The sequence below is a fragment of the Furipterus horrens genome, unplaced genomic scaffold, assembly GCF_987537825.1.
Source record: "Furipterus horrens unplaced genomic scaffold, mFurHor1.1.pri manual_scaffold_4, whole genome shotgun sequence".
Classification (NCBI taxonomy): Eukaryota; Metazoa; Chordata; class Mammalia; order Chiroptera; family Furipteridae; genus Furipterus; species Furipterus horrens.
The window spans coordinates 44,535,050-44,554,143 of NW_028327174.1; the positions used below are offsets into that span (position 1 = coordinate 44,535,050).

At 36.1% G+C, this 19,094-nt stretch overlaps 2 protein-coding genes across 7 annotated transcripts in view; one reads left to right on the forward strand and one right to left on the reverse strand.

Moving 5' to 3' along the window:
- Positions 1–463: 463 nt before the first annotated feature.
- Positions 464–12,423, reverse strand: ZCRB1 (zinc finger CCHC-type and RNA binding motif containing 1). 2 transcript variants are annotated; one of them, XM_090275522.1, is made up of 8 exons: positions 12,219–12,423; positions 11,036–11,121; positions 8,572–8,600; positions 5,602–5,713; positions 5,153–5,260; positions 2,478–2,590; positions 2,307–2,382; positions 464–1,515 (listed from the first exon to the last, which is right to left on the reverse strand). In XM_090275522.1, the coding sequence occupies exons 2-8, from the start codon at positions 11,117–11,119 to the stop codon at positions 1,384–1,386; spliced, it is 654 nt and encodes a 217-aa protein (XP_090131648.1). In that variant the 5' UTR covers positions 11,120–11,121; positions 12,219–12,423; the 3' UTR covers positions 464–1,383. The 2 variants fall into 2 exon arrangements, with proteins under 2 accessions (XP_090131648.1, XP_090131649.1); XM_090275523.1 differs by lacking the exon at positions 12,219–12,423 and adding an exon at positions 12,021–12,212.
- A 46-nt stretch (positions 12,424–12,469) lies between these two features.
- PPHLN1 (periphilin 1) overlaps positions 12,470–19,094 on the forward strand; it is a 99,966-nt gene continuing 93,341 nt past the window's right edge. For 4 of the 5 annotated variants that reach the window (XM_090273023.1, XM_090273025.1, XM_090273027.1 and 1 more), the window contains exons 1-2: positions 12,477–12,528; positions 13,152–13,426. In XM_090273023.1, the coding sequence (XP_090129149.1) occupies positions 13,387–13,426 (40 nt within the window). In that variant the 5' untranslated portion in view covers positions 12,477–12,528; positions 13,152–13,386. Of the gene's footprint in view, positions 12,529–13,151; positions 13,427–19,094 lie in introns of all 5 variants that reach the window. The other variant, XM_090273024.1, reaches the window with a different exon arrangement.

A 19,094-nucleotide genomic window follows, 5' to 3' on the forward strand; every position in this document is an offset into this window, starting at 1 on the left:
TTTGAGATTGTCAAGTACATAGAACTTCTTTATCACCGTTCTTTTGAATGCTATGTCTGATAGTTGGCTTATGTCTACTCCATCTATCTCTCTTTCACAACTATCAACAAGTGAATCTAAAAAATAAATAAAACAAAAACAAACAAAAAAACCGACCCACCCACCCACACACAAAAATAAAAACAAAAACAAATCAGAAAAGAAACAGAATCATAGGTATGGGGATCATTTGGAGGGTTATTAGTTGGGAGGGGGGAAGAAGGAGAATGGGGGAAAAGGTGCAGGGATCAAGAAGCGTAACTGGAAGAAAAAAATAGACAGGGATATGTTAAGAATAGTATAGGAAATGGTGAAGCCAAAGAACTTTCATGAATGACCCATGGACATGAACTAAGAGGAGGGATTGCTGGATGGCAGGGGGGAACTGGGCAGAGGTAAAATAAATGGGACAACTAACAGCATAATCAATAAAATATACTTAAACTTTTATTAACAATAACAATAAATCATTCAACTTTTTCACAGTCTTTATGAAGTTTCTGTGTTACAGGTGGAATTTATTTTAAAAGTCCTCATGTAAACTAAACAGATGAATAAATTTTTATAATAAACTTTCAAACAAATCTTTTTTTAAATTTTGTTTTTTAGTCGATTTTACAGAAAGAGAGGAAGAGAGAGAAGAGGAATAGGAAGAGAGATACTTGTTGTTCTACTTATTTATTCATTCATTGTTTGCTTCTTGTACAGTAGTCCCTCGCTATATCGCAGTTCACTTATTGCGGCCTCATTGTATCACGGGATTTTGAAAAATATTTAATTATTTATCGCGTATTTTTCGCTATATTGTGGGATTTTGCGGTACTGTATAGGTATGTTGTTAAAGTTACGTAAGTTTAAGAGTGTAGAATAAATGTAAGGTTCCTACTTCACATAGGGGTCTGAAACGTAATAACCGTGATAAGTGAGGGAATACTGTATTTGTCCTGACTGGAGATCGAACTGCAATTTGGCATATCGGAAAGGCGCTTTAACCAACTGAGCTACCCAGCCAGGGCCTCAAGCAAATCTTTAATATATACCTTATTTTTTGGATAACAATAACATTACTATGATAGCATTAAGTTTTACTTTTTTATTCAAATAAACTGTTCTCAAGATTAATGGTTATTAGCAAATTTTTATTTTTAATACTCTGCTAAGGAGAGATAGAAACATGATCCTTTGAAATTTCTTTACAACTCCCTGTGAACTACTTTAAAGTAAAAAATTATTTGGTATTAAGTATTCTTATGCTCAAATTCTAAAAGTGATTTTTAGTCTCAACTGAATTTGGTATTCTAAGGTTTAAAAAAATTTAGTGATATTTACATAATAAATATAATTTTAATCACTAAGTTCTTCCTCATCACTGAAATATGTGCTTTTCTTTATCCTTGGGCGTCTTGAATCATCGGATGTTGACGGACCTCCTGAACTGGGTTTCCATTTTTTTTGTTCTTCTTCAATTTTGGCTTGCTGTAATGTGAGTCAGAAAACAAAACCAGATCAAACCAGGAACATGTTTATTATTACTTCTGGTACATTAATTCAAAACAATACAAAAACACACCACAAAGGCCAACACTCCCCACCCTCCCAGCCCATGCAAACAATTCTACTCTTATCAAGATATTCCCCTCCCTCACTCTTGAGTTATATCCCAGTTTCACTGTATTACTCAAAATTATTTTAGACAATTTCTACTAATTATCAGGCACAGGAAATGGCACCTATTTTCCATCTGCTAGAGGTGAGAATCATATAAAATGCGACATTAGTTAACTAACAAGAAAACTAAACTGACACATACGTTTACCATTTATCAACTACATTAAAACGAAGTATCTGGTTATATAAAAATTAGGAGATTATGTACCCGTCTTTATAAAATGTTTTGTATATTTGTATTAGGACCTTTAATGGTCAAAAATATGTTTCTGGTTTTGTTTTGCAGTGAAGCTTCTTTTCAAAGATATATTTTTAAAGTTATCTTTTTAATATCTCTAATAAAATCTTTTCTGTTGGGCTAAATTCACTTTAATCAAATAGTTCTGCTCAATTCTATAACGAAAACAAATTAATATATTAAAAGTGTTGTGGGGCCCTTAAAATCTAAAAAGAGCCAATAGGAACTTTTCTATCATATTGTTCTAAAGAATTTAAGAGAAGTAGCCTGTCTCCTGAAGTTTAGGAGGTGAAGGGGAAAGACAATTGCCACAATGAGATGATCAATAAAGCAAGCAAGGAATATAAGAACTACTTAGTACCTGGAAAGCTATGGCCTGACTGAGGCTGTCAAGAGCCGGATCTTCCCCTTCATCTTCACTTTCTTCTACTTCGTCACTAAATTAAAAAAAAAAAAAGCCAGAATCACTTAACCAATAGTAAAAGGACAGAAGCAATATCATAGGGTATTTAGTAAGAGGGGATATACATACATTTCTTCTTCTGGTTCAGGAATTTTCTTTTTTTTCTTTTTCTCTTTTTTCTTTGGAGGTTCACGCTCTCCAAGCATATTTTTAGGACAGGCATAACTTAAGTGTCCACTTTCCTTTTGTTTCCCATTGAAAAGGAGAGGAAAAATACCATATTTGTTATATTAACAGAAAGTTGCCTCATACCCAAAGACTAAAAGGTTTTAGAACTTAAAAAAAAATATCATCACACTGGGAACATAAATGAAGAAATTAAAATTAACAAAACCCATAATATTTAAAAGGAGGAGATTATGACTTGTAATAAGATACTTTAGCAATAAGGGACTATTTTACAAGTCTGCTAAGGGTAAAAGTATTCTTCCGTCAAACATTTTAAATATCAAGATTCATGATAGAAAACAATTCAAAATTTAAATGGACTATCTACTTTAAATGTAAATTTTTTAAGTTATTATTTGATGAAATTGGGACAAAAATATCCCTAACTCCCAGTATGTTGCTTAACATTCTTTTTAAAAAACAAATGGAAAACTTAAAAGTTTCCCTCACTTTTCCTATTCATAATTTCATTTTGCTTCCTTTATATCTAGATTATATCTGTACTGTCCAATTATGGTAGCCACTAGCCATGATACTTTCATGGTTAATGAGAACCTGTCTGAATCGATATGCACTATAAGGGCAAAATACATACAGGATTTTGAAGACAATATGAAAAAAGAGTGTAAAATATCTCAATTATTAAAAACATTAATTGCAATTTTTCAAATGATAACATTTTAGATATATATTGGGTTAGGTAGGATATAAACTTTACTTGTTTCTTTTTTAATGTGGCTACTAGAAAGTTTAAAATTACATTTGTGGCTTGCATTATATTCATATTTGACACTGCTGGACTAGCCATAAAATTATAATGAGCCATAACACTGAGTTGTAGAACATAAGACAATGTACTACATACTCTGCAGATTAGCTTACTAAAATACATTTAAGAATATATGAGAGTAAGGTTTAATTGAGCCAAGAGGGAGAGACTGAGCTAGGATCAGAACAATAGAAAAGAAAATTAATCATGCTTTTCAAAAAGCATCAAATAGACTGTATACTTCGTATACCTGGGGACATGGCTGACCCTAACAGATGTTATTGTTAATGAACTGCTGAGAGAATGTATTTAGAGAAGCATTTTCCAAACATTTTTTGAAATAAGGGTATACCAAAAAATGTTCTGTATTTAAAAAGGGATTTAATAGTGAAATCATTGTGAGACAAACCAGGCTAAAATAATGGAAAGAGATTTTCTGGTGGGACAATTTTTAAGAAATATAAAAATGTACAAAGTATAATATAATAAATCTGAATTCATAAACCAAAAAGAGAGAATAAGATTTATCCAGCATCTCTCAGATTATTTTTTTAAAAATAACTTACTTGTTTATTTACTTATTTTATTTTTAGAGAGAGGGGAAAGGAGAAAGAGGTAGAGAAACATCACTGTGTGATTGCCTCTCACTCGCGCCCCCAACTGGGGACCTGACGTGCAACCTACTCACGTGCCCTGACTGGGAATTGAACCAGCGACACTTGGCTCGCAGGCCGAGGCTCAATCCACTGAGCCACAGCAGCCAGGGCTCTCAGATTATTTTATATTCACTGTGAATATGAGGATACATGCTAATCTATCTGACCATAGCTGCTCTTCCCTCCCCCTTTTATTCTTTTTAAATAAAACTCAGGACTCTGGAACACAGTTTCTGAAACATTGACTTAAGAGGTATTGGAATCACAGGAGTTGTACTCAGGGCCCTTGCTTGCTCTCTCTTTCCTTCTTTCCTTCCTTACTTCCTCTTCCCTCCCTCCCACCCATCTATCCATCTGTTTATTTAGTTTGGGGTGAAGTGTCAGGGAATGGCAGAGGGGAAAGGACACCAATCAATTTCCTTGTATCTTCCACATGATTTTGTAGCCAGGACGATGTCTCTCCCTAGGCTTCCATTAATACCTCTAGACGCTGCTTTTGCAGTATTTTACATAGGCATTTTGGAAACTGACAACAATGAGACCCTGGCTAAAATTCTTTTCGTACCATCATTAGCCTTATGCAAAATTGTTCTGTGGCTGTATCTCTCTTAATCACCAAAAGGTTAAATTGTTAACAATAGATGATGAGAACTAGGTAAGAACATTTTCTACTTTAGTTATAAAACATTAGCACTACTAATAGGAAGAACCATTAGCAGTACTAACAGGAGAAAAACCAAAGAACTTTTAAAACACAATATTTTATATAATAATGTTTATACTGAACTGTGATGCTTAAACATTGGCAAAATATTACAGAAACAGGCAATATTTTATTAACACAAATATTTATGGGTCACTAAAATCTTTTAAGACAATCATATAAGTAATTAGTCAACATTTTTTAATTGAACAATTTTGAAAGATTTGGAACTAGAGAAAATACCACTCTATATCACCCAACTCAGGTTATCTTACATCCTATATTGCAATTGAATTTACTTACATGAGTCTAGAGTATCAAATTAAAACAATTTTCATAACCCCGTTTTAGCCACCCAGAAGTTTTGGAGAGCACAAATAAAACAATGATGTGAAAAATACCTTAAAGTAAACTATGGAAAATTACTTTAAGTTTTAGGTATACTTACCCCACATTCATAACACTTAGATTTATCAAAGTAGTTTCGTCTTCGAATGAACTCAGCTGCTCTTCCATTGTCAATAGCAATGCTTGCTTTTATCACTCTACCAAATAACTAAATCAGAGAAAAATGCAGAAGGATGTATTCATTGAAACCTAAAACTAGTTATTCGATCCCATTCCCTCAAACCTTCAATTCCATTTTATTTTTTAAATTACTTTAGCAATTGCCTACTGAGGTGTGACAAATTCTAACCCATAGATTCTTATTCCTTATATTCTATCAATGTTTTAGGAACCCAGTACAGTTTTGACCTCTTTTCTTTTCCCTCAGTTAAGTCCCCTCAGAATACACTGATATCCATCAGACTTGACCACCCACTACATCCTCATTTTTGGCCTGGATGAGCAAAAGGGCTTTTGGGTTAAAAAGCTTGTTGGGAATGAATGGCTTACCTGTTTGTTGTTTATTGCCCTGGTACAGTTTTGTGCAGAGTCTTTATCCAAAAATAAAATAAATGCAACACCTTTACTTTTCCTGGTATCTTTATCTTTCATTATAGTAACCCTTAAAGCATAAACAAAAAGTTTTAAATGAGGCAGCAATAAATTAAAAAGATATTAATAATAATTTGGAAAATACAAGTGTTAAAAAAAGGGTTAATAAAACACAGAGTAAGAAATAAATACATTTGACAAATAGCTATCTCTTCAAATTCATGGGATATCAAGAATGGAAATGATAAAGTGTAATATTGATTTAACACTGGTGAACACAGATAGGATTAGGAGTATCTGATAAATCAAACTGTAATCAGAGGCTTAAGGATGGAGAGATTACAGAGACAAGGGCATCTTGAAGAGTAAGCATAATTCTTCTTTACTAACTGTAGAAAACACAAAACGAAACTGAGGTATTCTCTTCTACACAGAATGTAAAATGACTTATTTTTTCTAGGTTTTAGAATCTAACTATATCTTAAAATTCTTTTTAAGAACCTCCAGCTCTGTGGTACTTAGCCATACCACCCAAAGTACCTAAGTGATAGGGAGGGTGATAAGAGCAGAATCTGCTCTTTCTCCTGACCCCTTACACATCCTCAGTCCTTTTGACCCTTGTCATCACCTGTCATTAAATATAGTTTAAAAACAGTGTTCAACAGGGCAGTCTGTAGAAATGGCTGATTCCAAGCCTGGGATAGGGTAGAGAAAAGGCGAACTATTTTAACTAGAAATACTTTCTCCTCCTTTCTGCTAGCCTCTACTGAACTCTATTTATGTAAAAACGATGCTTCATCTCATGTATTTTAACAAAAACTCCTTTAAGATTGTCTCTATTAACCCTAGTTCACTATGTTTAAGTAAGAAGTTAGATACAAATGAGAAAGTAGTTTTTCCAAAGACTGCATCTATTTGTTACTCATGTGGTCATTCTATTAGCCGAAAGCCCAGGCACTAAATAATAATATAAAGGGAGCAGGACAATGTCACTCCCTCATTTAAAATTCTTCAATGGATTCCTGGTGTTCTTAGGATGAAAACCAAATATCTTGTAACATGGCCAAGAAGCAAGATTAGAAACTTGCTTCCATCTCTGAGCTCATCTTGGTATTTTTCCCTCTTGCTCACTCATTTCTAAGTCATATTGGCCTTCCTTCTGTTTGATGATCTCATTTTATTTTCTTTTGCCACAGGACCTTTGCTCAAGCTGTTTCCTCTACTCAAAATGTTTCTTTCATTCTTTTTGTCTACTTAACTCTTACTCAGCCTTTAAAATTCAACTCAAAGGATACTGACTTAGGTAAATCTACTCTACTTAGACTAGAGCAAATCTTCCCTATTTCTAGGTGCTTATAACTCTGTGTCTTTAACTTCATAGCATTTTCATGGTTTATAATTATATTTTTGTATGGAAATTCATTTGGAGCTTCTGGAAGACTGGGACAAAATAAGAAAAGGTAATGGTAGGCTTAAGGGAGTAGGCTCTGGAATCAAATGGTTGGATTTAATTAGTATCTCCACTGCAAACTAGCAATATAATTTTAGGTTTACTGTGTGCTTTAGTTTTGTCATTTATAATATCAGGGTAATAATAGTATTTATTTTAAAAGGTCGTCATAATTTAATGAGATAATATATGTAAAAATATTAGAACAATGACTAGCATATTTATGTGCTCAATGTTACATATCATCATTAGTTTTTTTCATTATTAGTGTTTTGATTATTAATGATGACTGTTTGAATTCTGAACACCCAACATTTTACCTAGAAGCATTTTTGATGATTTTTAAATAAAGAAGTAACTTTAAAAGAAGTTAACGTCATGATGCAAATAAACTTCAACGTTTTAGCATCCATTTATCAAAAGCTAGAGGAAAAACTAGTCAAAAAAAGAATAGACTCTAAATCCTTGGGATTTTAAATGATGGAAAATTTATACCAGAACATATATTGGTTATATTTAGAATGACAGTACCTTGCTTTCATTTCTTTGCCCCATAACATAGTTAAGTGATTTAAAATAGTGAATTAAGTATGAGAACCTCAAGTTCCTTTTATCTTAGTCCCAATTGATAATATCATCACTATGATTTCTGTATGTTTTCAGTCTTTCCAATGATATCTAAACTTTCTATAAAGGCAGAGAATGTTTTCTATTTATCAGTCTCATAAACATCTTGTACAAGCATTAAAATTTTTTATATTCTATGTTCTAATAATATTCTAAATATTTATGTTTCACAAATGATAATCCATTTACAGTATACTTGTTAATGTACCTTCTAGTAATAAATTATAGTTTAAATAAATTATAACATATAAATGAATACTACAAAATTATTAAATATGAGGATGCGTACCATGAATACCATGAAATCATTAAATATGAGGATGTATCTTTAAAGTACATGGGATGATATTTAGCATATAATGTCAAGTTAAAAGAGAACAAAATAGCATATATAGAATTCAATCCTTCTAAAAATTGTTTATATGTTTATATACATAGGAAAATGACTTAAATATGTATAAAATGTTAAAAGTAGTATTGTTATTTACTTTGTTTTATCAAATACTGTTTTGTAAAAAGCAATAAATCTACTTCCATTATAAAATAATGGAAAAGTAAATTCAGATAAACTTTTACACTTGATCTTATTTGAAAGACCAAGGAGATGTTTCCATTGATTTTTAGAGAGAGGAAGGGAGAAAGACACATCAATGTGAGAGAGAAACATCAGTTGGTTACTTCTCAGATGTGCTTTATCCAGGGATCGAACCCACAATACAGGCATGTGCCCTGACTGGGAACTGACCCCGCAACCCCTTGATGTATGGGATGACACTCCAATCAACTGAGTCACACAGCCAGGGCCAGATAAAATTTTAAACGAAATTTCAAAATTTGATGTGAATACTTACTTTACAACTTTGCCATACTTGGAAAATATCTGAAACAAAATACCACATAGTAATTTACAATTTAATTTAAAATAACACAAAAACATTAAATTTTCAGGTTTATACACTGACCACATTCTTTTTCATATTTTATGAGAATTTTCAGCCTTTAGTCTATAAGGTAGATTATCTATATATTTAAGTGACTAGAATAATATTTTTAATTGTTGTTATTGGAGTCACAAGTATCTGTCTCAGTTCCTAGATTCCTGACAAAAGAGTACATATAGAGGGGAAAAAAATCACTCTTCACAGGTGGTAGACTGAAGGCATACACACTGCACAGCTGCCATGTTTCCTGTGGTATATCCATGGCAACTATCAAACCTACCATAGCTCCAGAGAAACTTTGTACTTCAAATGACAATGTTGTGCAGTTATCAGTATTCCTAGCCTACCCCCACTCAATCAAGCAATCACTGTTACAGAAGACAGACTCTTAGACTGCTTATAAAATAAAGCATAAAACAAGAAAGCCTCTATAATGAAAAATCCATCCCAATGGTCTCCTTCTGCCCACCCTTGCTGGTGGAACTTTATAGTTGGCCCTTTCTTCTCTTTTACTTTTTCCTCTTTACCCTAAGCAATTTTATGTATTTCCTTGTTTCAGCCACTACCTATATATTAATAGTTCTGATTACATATGCTTTTTAGAAAAGCCTTTCAGAATACATTAATACATGCAATCAATAATAAATTTTGAGTTCTAGAATTAACTTGTGTAATACTGGAATGTGATATAACTGGATTCAGTTATCCACACTGAATTCTGAAGACTGATACAGACAACTTTCCATATAACACTTTCTAAAGGCTTTTCATTTCACTCAGCATCCTTCCCATTATCTACGCAGGCCCTATAAAGCACTCCTGCATGGGCTTACCTCTGACTACTCCTCTTCTCTCCACTTGATTTACTCTGTGCCTGAAATGCCTATCCCCTAGACATATGCACAGCTGCCTTACTTCCTTCAGGTCTTTAATGAAAAGTCACCGTCTCAATAAAGCTTTAGACCAACCACCCATGTAAAATTTCACCTCTGTTCCCACCCTAACATTTAGTAACTCTCCTTTCCTGCTTTATTTTTTTCTCCTTAACACCTAACAGCTTAGCATTAACTCTGTATCTAACAAATAACATCATTTGATTTTTTAATATTTCACATCTTTTTGTTCACTAATGTGTGCCTGAAGAGTGCTCAGCATACTGTTAAGTGTTCAATAAATACAGAAATGTCTCTATTCGGTAACTAGGAAAGAAGCTAAAGTTCATTTTTCCCTCTGTTCTTTGGGACACAAACTATCTTAATTAATCAAGTACTGTGTACATCTATACATCTATACCCCATCTCTCCACCTAACATCTACCTAAAATAGCAAAGAAAAGAGGGCACACTTGGAAGAAAAGATTCATGTCCTTCCTTCCATTTTTTCCCAGTCACCCATCTGCAGGACAGGCTCTGCAAGAACTTTGTTCTGTGTAAGGTAAACAGGTGAAAGAAGATGTCAGAAGGGACTTCTTCCCCCTCAATTACTTCTATCCTAAATTGAAAACAAAATTTACTAAGCTGTTAAGCTTCTGCCACATATGTAAATTAATATATACTTTCAGAATTTGAGGATTAGGAAAGAGATGTTTGCTTCCATCAGTCCTTGCATCAAAAACCTCCACACCACTGCTAGTTTCAAAAGCCAAGTAATTAAGAAAAAGAAGATCAAAACAATGAACACTAAAATGACCACAAACACAACTATCAACAACTGAATCTAAAAATATAAAAACAAAATCCAACTAAGCAAACCAGAATAGGAACAGACTCATAGGTATGGGGATCATTTGGAGGGTTATCAGCTGGGATGGGGGAGGGGGAGAAATGGGGAAATGGTGCAGAGATTAAGAAGCATAATCAGTTGGTACAAAATAGACAGGGGGAAGTTAAGAATAATATAGGAAAGGGTGAAGCCAAAGAACTTATATGCATGACCCATGGACATGAACTAAGAGAGGTGGGATAGCTAGAGGGGAGGGGGGTACTGGGCAGAGGGGAGCAAAGGGGAAAAAAATTTGGAACTACTGTAACAACATAATCAATAAAATATACTTAAAAAAAAAAAAGCCAAGTAAGCAAGCAGAAAAAAATCAGCCTATCACAAGTCGCTCTCAATTCACTATGCTAGTTGCATCTTCTGTGTTCATAAAGAACTTGTTGTTCTCTATAAAAGCACTGTAAATTCTCTCTAGAAATTATGAGTGTCTAATTTATTTTCATTTCCTCATGTTTGCAATAGAGATCTTTGATATTAATAGTTTAAGTGCACTGTCATGTACTTTAGAATTTTTGCCGAGGAATGTTTGCTTGAGCTGCAACTGTTTCTCAAATACAGAATTCAGAATGTAGCAGTACTAACATTCTAACTTACTTACCCGGTATAAGTCATTGTTGGTCAGGGAAAAGGGTAAGTTGGACACATACACTGTGCTTTTACTTGGGGCCAATCCACCACTCATTTCTAAAAGAGGAAAACAAACAGACCCAATCTAAGCCAGGTATTCTTCATTTCAAGTAAAACCAATATAGGCAATCATTAATTTAATCATGTCAGATTCATACACCTTCCTTACTTCTCAGTAAGTTAAGAATAATGACTCCAGTTGGGTGAATTAAGAAATTCCTTTTCTTTCTTTCTTATTGTTTTTCTATCACAGTTGTCCCATTTTCTCCCCGAGGAATTCCTTTTCACCAGACAGCACTTAAAAGAGATTTCTGGTCCCATTTCAAGTAGATTCTTCACATTAACCCTTTCAGGGTCTATGGTGTGAATGGAGACGGGAGTTTTAAACAGATGAAGGAAAACCCCTTGAAGCTACTCTTAACTTTCCCTAAAACTAAGAGCAAAAGGGATTTCAAATATGCGTAACATGTTGCATACACACAAGCAGAAAGAGCCTGGGACTTCAGAACCTAAGCCACTGATTTTCACTAATTCTACGGTTGAGTACTTTTTTGGGGTTTCTTAATATTTTGCTCTGGAGTGGTGGTAAGAGGACATTTTAGCCCCACATTTTGATGCACATAGTTCTTTCAAATAACTAATTTTGCAGACTAGTGCTAGATTATTAAATGATATTTTCTTATACGAATACGTTTCAATGCCCTGAAGGATATTGACCTGTATATGCAGTTTTAAGTTTACAAACATAGCCTGTAATTTTCTTATCATGTTTTACAAAGTCAGCGAATTATCTGAAAATTATCTCTGGCTCAACTAAATTCAAATTTTTCGATTTAAAAACCGTGTGGTATGTATTTAAGAAGTGAATACAGACTATCACAACAGCAAAATATTGATTTGCTGGCGTGCCAATTCGCGAGGTAATAGGAAAACTGCTTGATACTTGGGATACTAACTTCAGAAACTGAACAGCTTTTGAAAAGTTTCCCGCTTGTAACTCTTTACACGTTATCCGCTTCGGTGAGAATGCGAAGGCAGCCAACGGTAAAGGTCCTCGAATAAAAAGGGTGGCGGGTGAAACGGCCCATCATTTCGGCTGCCGGGCCTGTGGAGGGGCACGCAGGAGGAAAGGACGCAGCTGAAGAGGCGTTTACCTTCAGGTGGGGCGGGCCCGGGAGATCGGAAGAGCGTGAGCCCTTGGCTCAGTTGGGGCTCAACCCCGACTAATCCTCGCCCCTCGCAATGGCCTTGGCATCACGGGTACTGTGAAGGGTCAGGGGCCGCAGATAAGAAGGTAGCTGGAGCACGCAACGCTTCTTCCCGGCTCTCCTTAGACACAGGCGCCGGGGGCGGGCCCAGAGGCGGGCGCGTTTGTGACGTCTTGCGTGCGCCGGAAGTGCCCGCCTGGAGAACGGCGACGAGCGGATTACCACATACACGGTGTCTCCCGGTGGCGCGTAGTTGGTGAGCGTGTTTTAACTTTGTGAGAAGAGGACCGGGACACGGGAGACTAGCGGGGGTGGCGGTGGGCGGGCAGGAGGGCGGAGGGTCGTTTTCCGTGGCGAGACTTGGAGTCTTCCGCTGCATTGGAATCGTGCAGCGCTTATGCCTCTCCGGTTGAGGATGGACGGACGCAGTGGAGTTGGAATGAGGGAAAATGTTAAGTCTGAGGTATAGTTCGCCGCTCTTTAGAGCCTTAGTGTGCAAAAGGGGACAGAACTAGGTAACCTCAATGACCCCAGATCCGTTCCGAAGTTGGTAAATTTACTGAAAGTGTTCGCAGTACCCAGTTTGGTATTAGGCACTTGGAGAGCTACAAAAAGTGTAAAACAGGCATTTTTTTTTTTTCTGGCGGATATGTTAGTTAGGTAGACAGGATCAATTCGGGGAGACTTGGATTCAGGAATGACTTATCTTGAGCATTGGTATGGACAAATGTTGAGTTTCTTGGCATCTTTTTTTTCTTCCTATAAGTCTCTAATGGGCACACACTGCGTTTTTTCTAAAGGCTGTATACAGACCCGTCATTCCTACAGAAAAATCAGAAAATAATGCAAGGTAGTTTATATTTAACTTCTACCCACCAGCACACACAGACCAGGCCTCTAACCACTCCATGGGAGCCTGCGTGCCAGCAGCCTGGAACCTAGAGCCGTTTCTGGAGCCTGCACAGTCCAGACTGAAGCCGATGTGTTACACAGAGACCGAAGTGCTGTCCAGCCAGGATGCCGCTGAATTTTGAGAGGCCTGAATGCCTTCGCGTCCACCAGGGGACCACTGGGACTAATTCTCTTGGCAAACTTGTGGCCAGCCAAAACTGCCATGCTTCCCATCCCCGTTATCCTTGGTTACCGCCCAAGATGTAAGCCCCTTTGGTCTTCTTGCTACTTCACCTCATACTCATGCTGCTTTGTGCTTTCCCTCCCTTGACTTAGGATATCACAGCTTCTCCCTCCCCCCCTTTTTTTTCCCTTCATTTCACCCTTCAACACAGGTGTGCTCTCTGAAACCTCTGTTCCCTGCTTAACGAACTCTTTTACATATTCAGTCACTTTAGGAAGTTCTCTTAAATCTCCTGACCTTAACACTTGGCTTTTCCTTCTAGCCCTTTCAACGGAGCCTTTTTCTGACACCTGCTTTAAGGTAGGGTGATGGCTGCTGTAGGTATATTGAATTGATTTCTCCTCCTCAAATACTTTCTCTCCCCTCAGAGTCTTTGCAAAGGTTCTTTTCTTTCTGTGTAGCATTTGTTTTTCCTGACCTCTTTCTTGATAATTTCTGTGCCTGTTAAAGGTCAGTTTAGTCGTCACTTTGAGGGGTCTTCCCTAACTTCCTATATGCAGAATTAGATACCCTAGCTATGTGGTAAGTGACCTCTACTTCCCTCATCATAGCACTTATCTCATGTATCCTAATTGCTTGTCTCTTTGCTTTTCTGTCTAAGGTAGGCTGTGGGGAAGGAACTGTATTTATCTTGTTTGTTTTTGTTGTTGATTTTTGTAATTCCAGTGCCTAATAGGCAGTCAGGTAGTTCTTGAATGATTGTAATGCTGCAGGTACACTCTTTGAAGTCAGGTAGTTGACTCTTACCTCTGGACTTGAAGATGTAAGAACCCTTCAGAAAGGGTCATCTGCTCCTCAGCTACAGTTCATTGTGGCTATGTGACTGTGTGGTCCCAGTGTTGCCAAAGCATCCAGTTTTTTCAAGGAAAGTTGGAAATAATAGTTCTTTTTCTTAAGTGATATTTCCCAGTCTTTAAGTTTTGTCAACGGAATACAATTGTATTAATTTCACATGTGGCCTCTCAGTCACCAGTTTGGATTGTGTTTCAAGTGTTGTTGGGTTTAGAAATGGGCTTTGTGGGGAATAATAGATTTTGAACTGGGCCTTAATGGATGGTTGGAAGTTGAATGAGAGAATTGAAAGAGGTATTCCAGTTTGAGAAGTAAGTCAAACAACTCCAGGATAGTGCGTGTTACTTTGTGGCACTGTGAAGAGACTGGCATGAATGATCCTTTTGGAGAAAACAGGAGGTTGAGTGAAACGATAGAGGGGCATATGGAGGGCACAAAAGTTTGGATTTGTTATAGTTAATAAACTATTTGGATTCTTGATTAGAAAAACTTCAGATATGAATGATGTATTAGCAAAGCGAACTGAGGATCTTTTTAAAGAGTAATGGAGAGTAAAAGACTGGAAGGAGGCTTATCAGTTAAGGCTGTATGCCTCTGTCTAGACATGAAATAAGATTCAGTTTTGTGAATATTATATATAAGCAGACATCTGGTATTTTTGTCTGTGTAATTTTAGTTATTTAATCAGTACAGTAGGTAATCAAGAGTCTCCTACTACCAAGTATTTAATACAGTATGGTGGATCTTATAAAATAATTATCTTTAAAGGATTGAATAGTCAAGTAATTGTAAAACTAGTAGAGAATGCAGTACTTTCACATTGCCAAGTCCCATGGTTCATTATGAAGTAGTCATTGGTCTCCTTTTCTCTAACTTCTTTCTTAATCCATCTTATTTACTGCCAGAATAATCTTCAGGAATGACACTTTCTCCTCGCCTTATTTCTAGGCTTAAAAGCCTGCAGTGAACTCCTCTAGTTTTTTGGTTTGTTGTGCCATTTAATGTCCTTGAATTTGTTCTCTTTGTCCTTCCCTGCTTTGTTTGTGAAGCAATGTGAAATGATGGAAAGGACTTGGGCCTTAAAGTCATGTAGGCCTGACTCTGATTCCAGGCTCCATGTGACTCTGGGCTTTGAGCTTCAGAGCCTCCAGGTTTTATCTGGAATGGGAGAAATGATACCTACAGCAGGGAGGAAATGAAAGCTTATTGAATACCTATGCAGGGCTGTTTCCTACTCCTTTGCAATGTGCATCTTCTGCTCTTGTCAGTTCCATTTTTCTTATGTACATATCGTTTTCCCTAATTCCTTCCCCTTTTCTTGGATTCTCTTCACTATTACTTTTCTTAACTTATCGTCTGCATTTATCTTTCCCTGAGCATTGAACAATGATTACTTCTAGTAGATACTTTGCTATATTTTGATCATTTTGATTGGCATCAATGTCAGTTGTTTTTTTTTCCCCCCATGGACTTTAAATAATTGTTTTATTATTCATTTTTAATTTAGGTGTCTGGAATTTTAAACATTTTCCAATTGAAATAGTATTATGTAGGTTTTAGTTTCAATACAGACCTTAAATGCTTCTTGTTTCAATTTAGTATGTTAGGAATGTATTTACCTTGCTTTAGATCAGTAGATTTCGTCCTGAGATGAGGTAAGATTTTGAGAAAGTGTCAGGTCCCACTCCAGGCAAATTATATAGGGATTTCAGAGGATAGGGCCTAGGCTTTGGTATTTTGAAAAGCTCTTTAGATGGTTCTAATATGCAGCCAGAGTTGAGGATCCCTGCTTTGGGTGCTAGAGCTAAGGATTCTTATTGGTACCTTTTATTTAAAACTGAAATGGCACTAGTGTCGTGAAAAGTGTGACAGGAACCATAAGCTAATAGTGCTCATTGGAAGTTTTCTGAATAATTAAAAAGTGCAAAGCAATATTAATGTTTTTCGGAATGGCTCATGTGGTAATCATGAATATTATGTTTATTTGGCCAATATATTTTTAAAGATATTATTTATTTTTAGAGATGGACAGAAGGGAGGGAGAAAGAGAAGGAGAGAGACTCCTGTGCACCCCTAACTGGGGACCTGGCCCGCAACCGAGGCATGTGCCCTGACTGGGAATTGAACTAGTGACTCTTTGGTTTGCATGCCACTGTTCAATCCATTGAGTTACATCAGCCAGGGATGGCAATATTTAATAAGTACCTTCACTAAGCAACCGGAGTAAGAGAGGTGCATGGTGATTGCCGTTGCAGTGGTATTTGGTTTGGAGGGAGGAGAGAAATAAAAGTAAATTGAATGTGATGCAATATAGTACTGTTATAGCAGGGTGCTTTAAGAGGCCCAAAGAAGGAACATCTTTATTCTTTCTGAAGAGTATAAGAAACACAACAACCCAAACTGTATGGGGCAGAGTGAAAGCAGTCCTAAGAGGAAAATTCATAGCATTACAAGAAACAAGAAAAATCTCAAATAAACAATCTAACTTTACAGTTAAAGGAACTAGAAAAGGAACAGTAAACAAAGCCCAAAGTGAGTAGAAGAAAGGAAATAATAAAGATGAGGGCAGAATTAAAAAAAAAAAAAAGGTCAATGAAACCAAGCCTTATTCTTAGAAAAGATAAACAAAACTGACAAAACTTAACCAGATTCTTCAAGAAAAAAAGAGGACTCAAATAAAGTCAGAAATGGAAGAGGAGAAGGAACAACTGACACCAAAGAAATACAAAGGATTGTAAGAAAAGATTATGAACAACTATATGCCAACAAATTGGACAATCTGGATGAAATGGATAAAATCCTAGTAATACAGAATCTTCCAAAACTGAATCAGGAAGAATCGAGAAATCTGAATAGATAGATTACAACTAATAAAATGGAAGCAATAATCAAAAAACTCCCAACAAACAAAAGTCCTGGACTGGACGGCTTTATAGGTGAATTTTACCAAAAATTCGAAGAAGAACTAACACCTATCCTTCTCAAACTATTCCAAAAAATTCAAGAGAGGGGAAGACTCCCAAGATCCTTTTATGAGGCCAGCAGTATTTTAATTCCAAAACCAGGTAAAGATATTACAAAGAGGCCTGGACTGGGTAACTCAGTTGGTTAGAGCATTGCTCTAATATGCCAAGCTTGTAGGTTTGACTCCCGGTCAGGGCACATACAAGAATCAACCAATGAATGCATAAATAAGTGGAACAACAAATTGATGTTTCTTTCTCTCACTCTCTCTTGCTTTCTCTCACTCTCTCTTGCTCTCTCTCCCTTCGCCTCCCTCCCTTCTCTCTAAAATCAATAAATAAAATATTTAAAAATAATAATACAATGAGAAAATTATAGGCCAGTATCTCTGACAGCATAGTTGCTAAAATCCTCAACAAAATATTAATTAGCAAACCAGATCTAGCATTACATTAAGATCATACACCATGATCAAGTGGGATTTATTACAGGAATACAAGGTTGGTACAGTCTCCATAAATCAATAATGGTGATACAGCACATAAACAAAATCAAGGATAAAAGTCACATAATCATATCATTATATGCAGAAGAAGCATTTGATAAAATCCAGCACCTATTTATAATAAAAACTCTGCAAAGTGGGGATAGAGGGACCATACCTCAATGTAATAAAGGACACATATGACAAACCCACAGCTAACATCATACTCAATGGGCAAAAGCTACAAGCATTTTCCTTAAGATAGGGAAGAAGACAGGAATGTCAGCTTTCACCACTGTTATTCAGCATAGTTTTGGAAGTCCTAGCCGTAACAGACAAGAAGAAGAAACAATGTATCCAAATTGGAAAGGAAGAAGTAAAACTGTTATTATTTGCAGATGACATGGTGCTGTATGTAGAGGACCCTAAAAGTTTCATCATAAAACTACCAAAACTGATGAATGAATTTAATAAAGTAGCAGGGTACAAAATAAATACCCAGAAACCAGTTGCATGTATATACACCAATAATGAACTATCACAAAGGGAAACTTAAGAATACAATCCCGTTTAAAATTGCATCAAAAAATACCTAGGAATAAATTTAACCAAGGATGTAAGAAACCTGTACTCAGAAAATTATAAGATACTGAAGAAAGAAATTGAAGAAGTTACAAATAAGTGGAAGTATACGAGGTATGTCTGGAAAAAGTCCAGCCATTGTTAATATAACAAGAACAGTTTGTAGCACATCGATGTAACCTGGCAGCCAAGAAGTGTGGATTGGAATGCAGATGTGTGAACAATGACAACTTTACTAGTCAGTGGGGGCGGTAGATGCTATTGAGTGAGAATGTGTGCTGTGTAGCTGTTTCATTCAATATGACTGAGTGAGTAGAGCAATGAATCTGTATCCTCTGCGAAAACTATTCAGATGAGTCAGAAAGCTGTAGCTATGGGCAACTAACTGGTGATTGGCAGCTTCATCATGACAGTGTGCCTGCTCAGGCATCACGTCTCGTGCAGAGTTTTTTTTTTTTTTTGCGAAACATCAAATCACCCAAGTAACTCTGCCCCACTACAGCTTAGATTTGACGCCCTGCAACTTCTGGCCTTTCCCAAAACTAAAATTATCTTCAAAAGGGAAGAGATTTCAGACTGTCAATAAGATTCAGGAAAATATGAGACAGCTGATGGCAACTGGGAGAATTGTATGAGGTCCCAAGGGCCTACTTTGAAGGGGACTGAGGTATCATTGTCCTATATACAATGTTTCTTGTATCTCGAATCTTCAATAAATATCTATTTTTTGTATTACATGGCTGGATACCTTCTGGACAGACCTTGTATACTTTGTTCATGGATGGGAAGAATTAACATCATTAAAATGTTCATACCTCTCAAAGCAATCTGTAGATTCAGCACCATGGCGTATTTCACAGAACGA

Bases quoted from the DNA above. Each gene is read 5' to 3' on its own strand.
- ZCRB1 (XM_090275522.1), bottom strand. From the start codon at position 11,119: ATGAGTGGTGGATTGGCCCCAAGTAAAAGCACAGTGTATGTGTCCAAC. The intron at 5,714-8,571 runs GTAAGTATTCAC...TTATGCTTTAAG, and splicing joins AAGTATGGCAAAGTTGTAAA to GGTTACTATAATGAAAGATA. The intron at 2,383-2,477 runs GTATGTATATCC...TTTTTAATTTAG, and splicing joins CCTGAACCAGAAGAAGAAAT to TGACGAAGTAGAAGAAAGTG.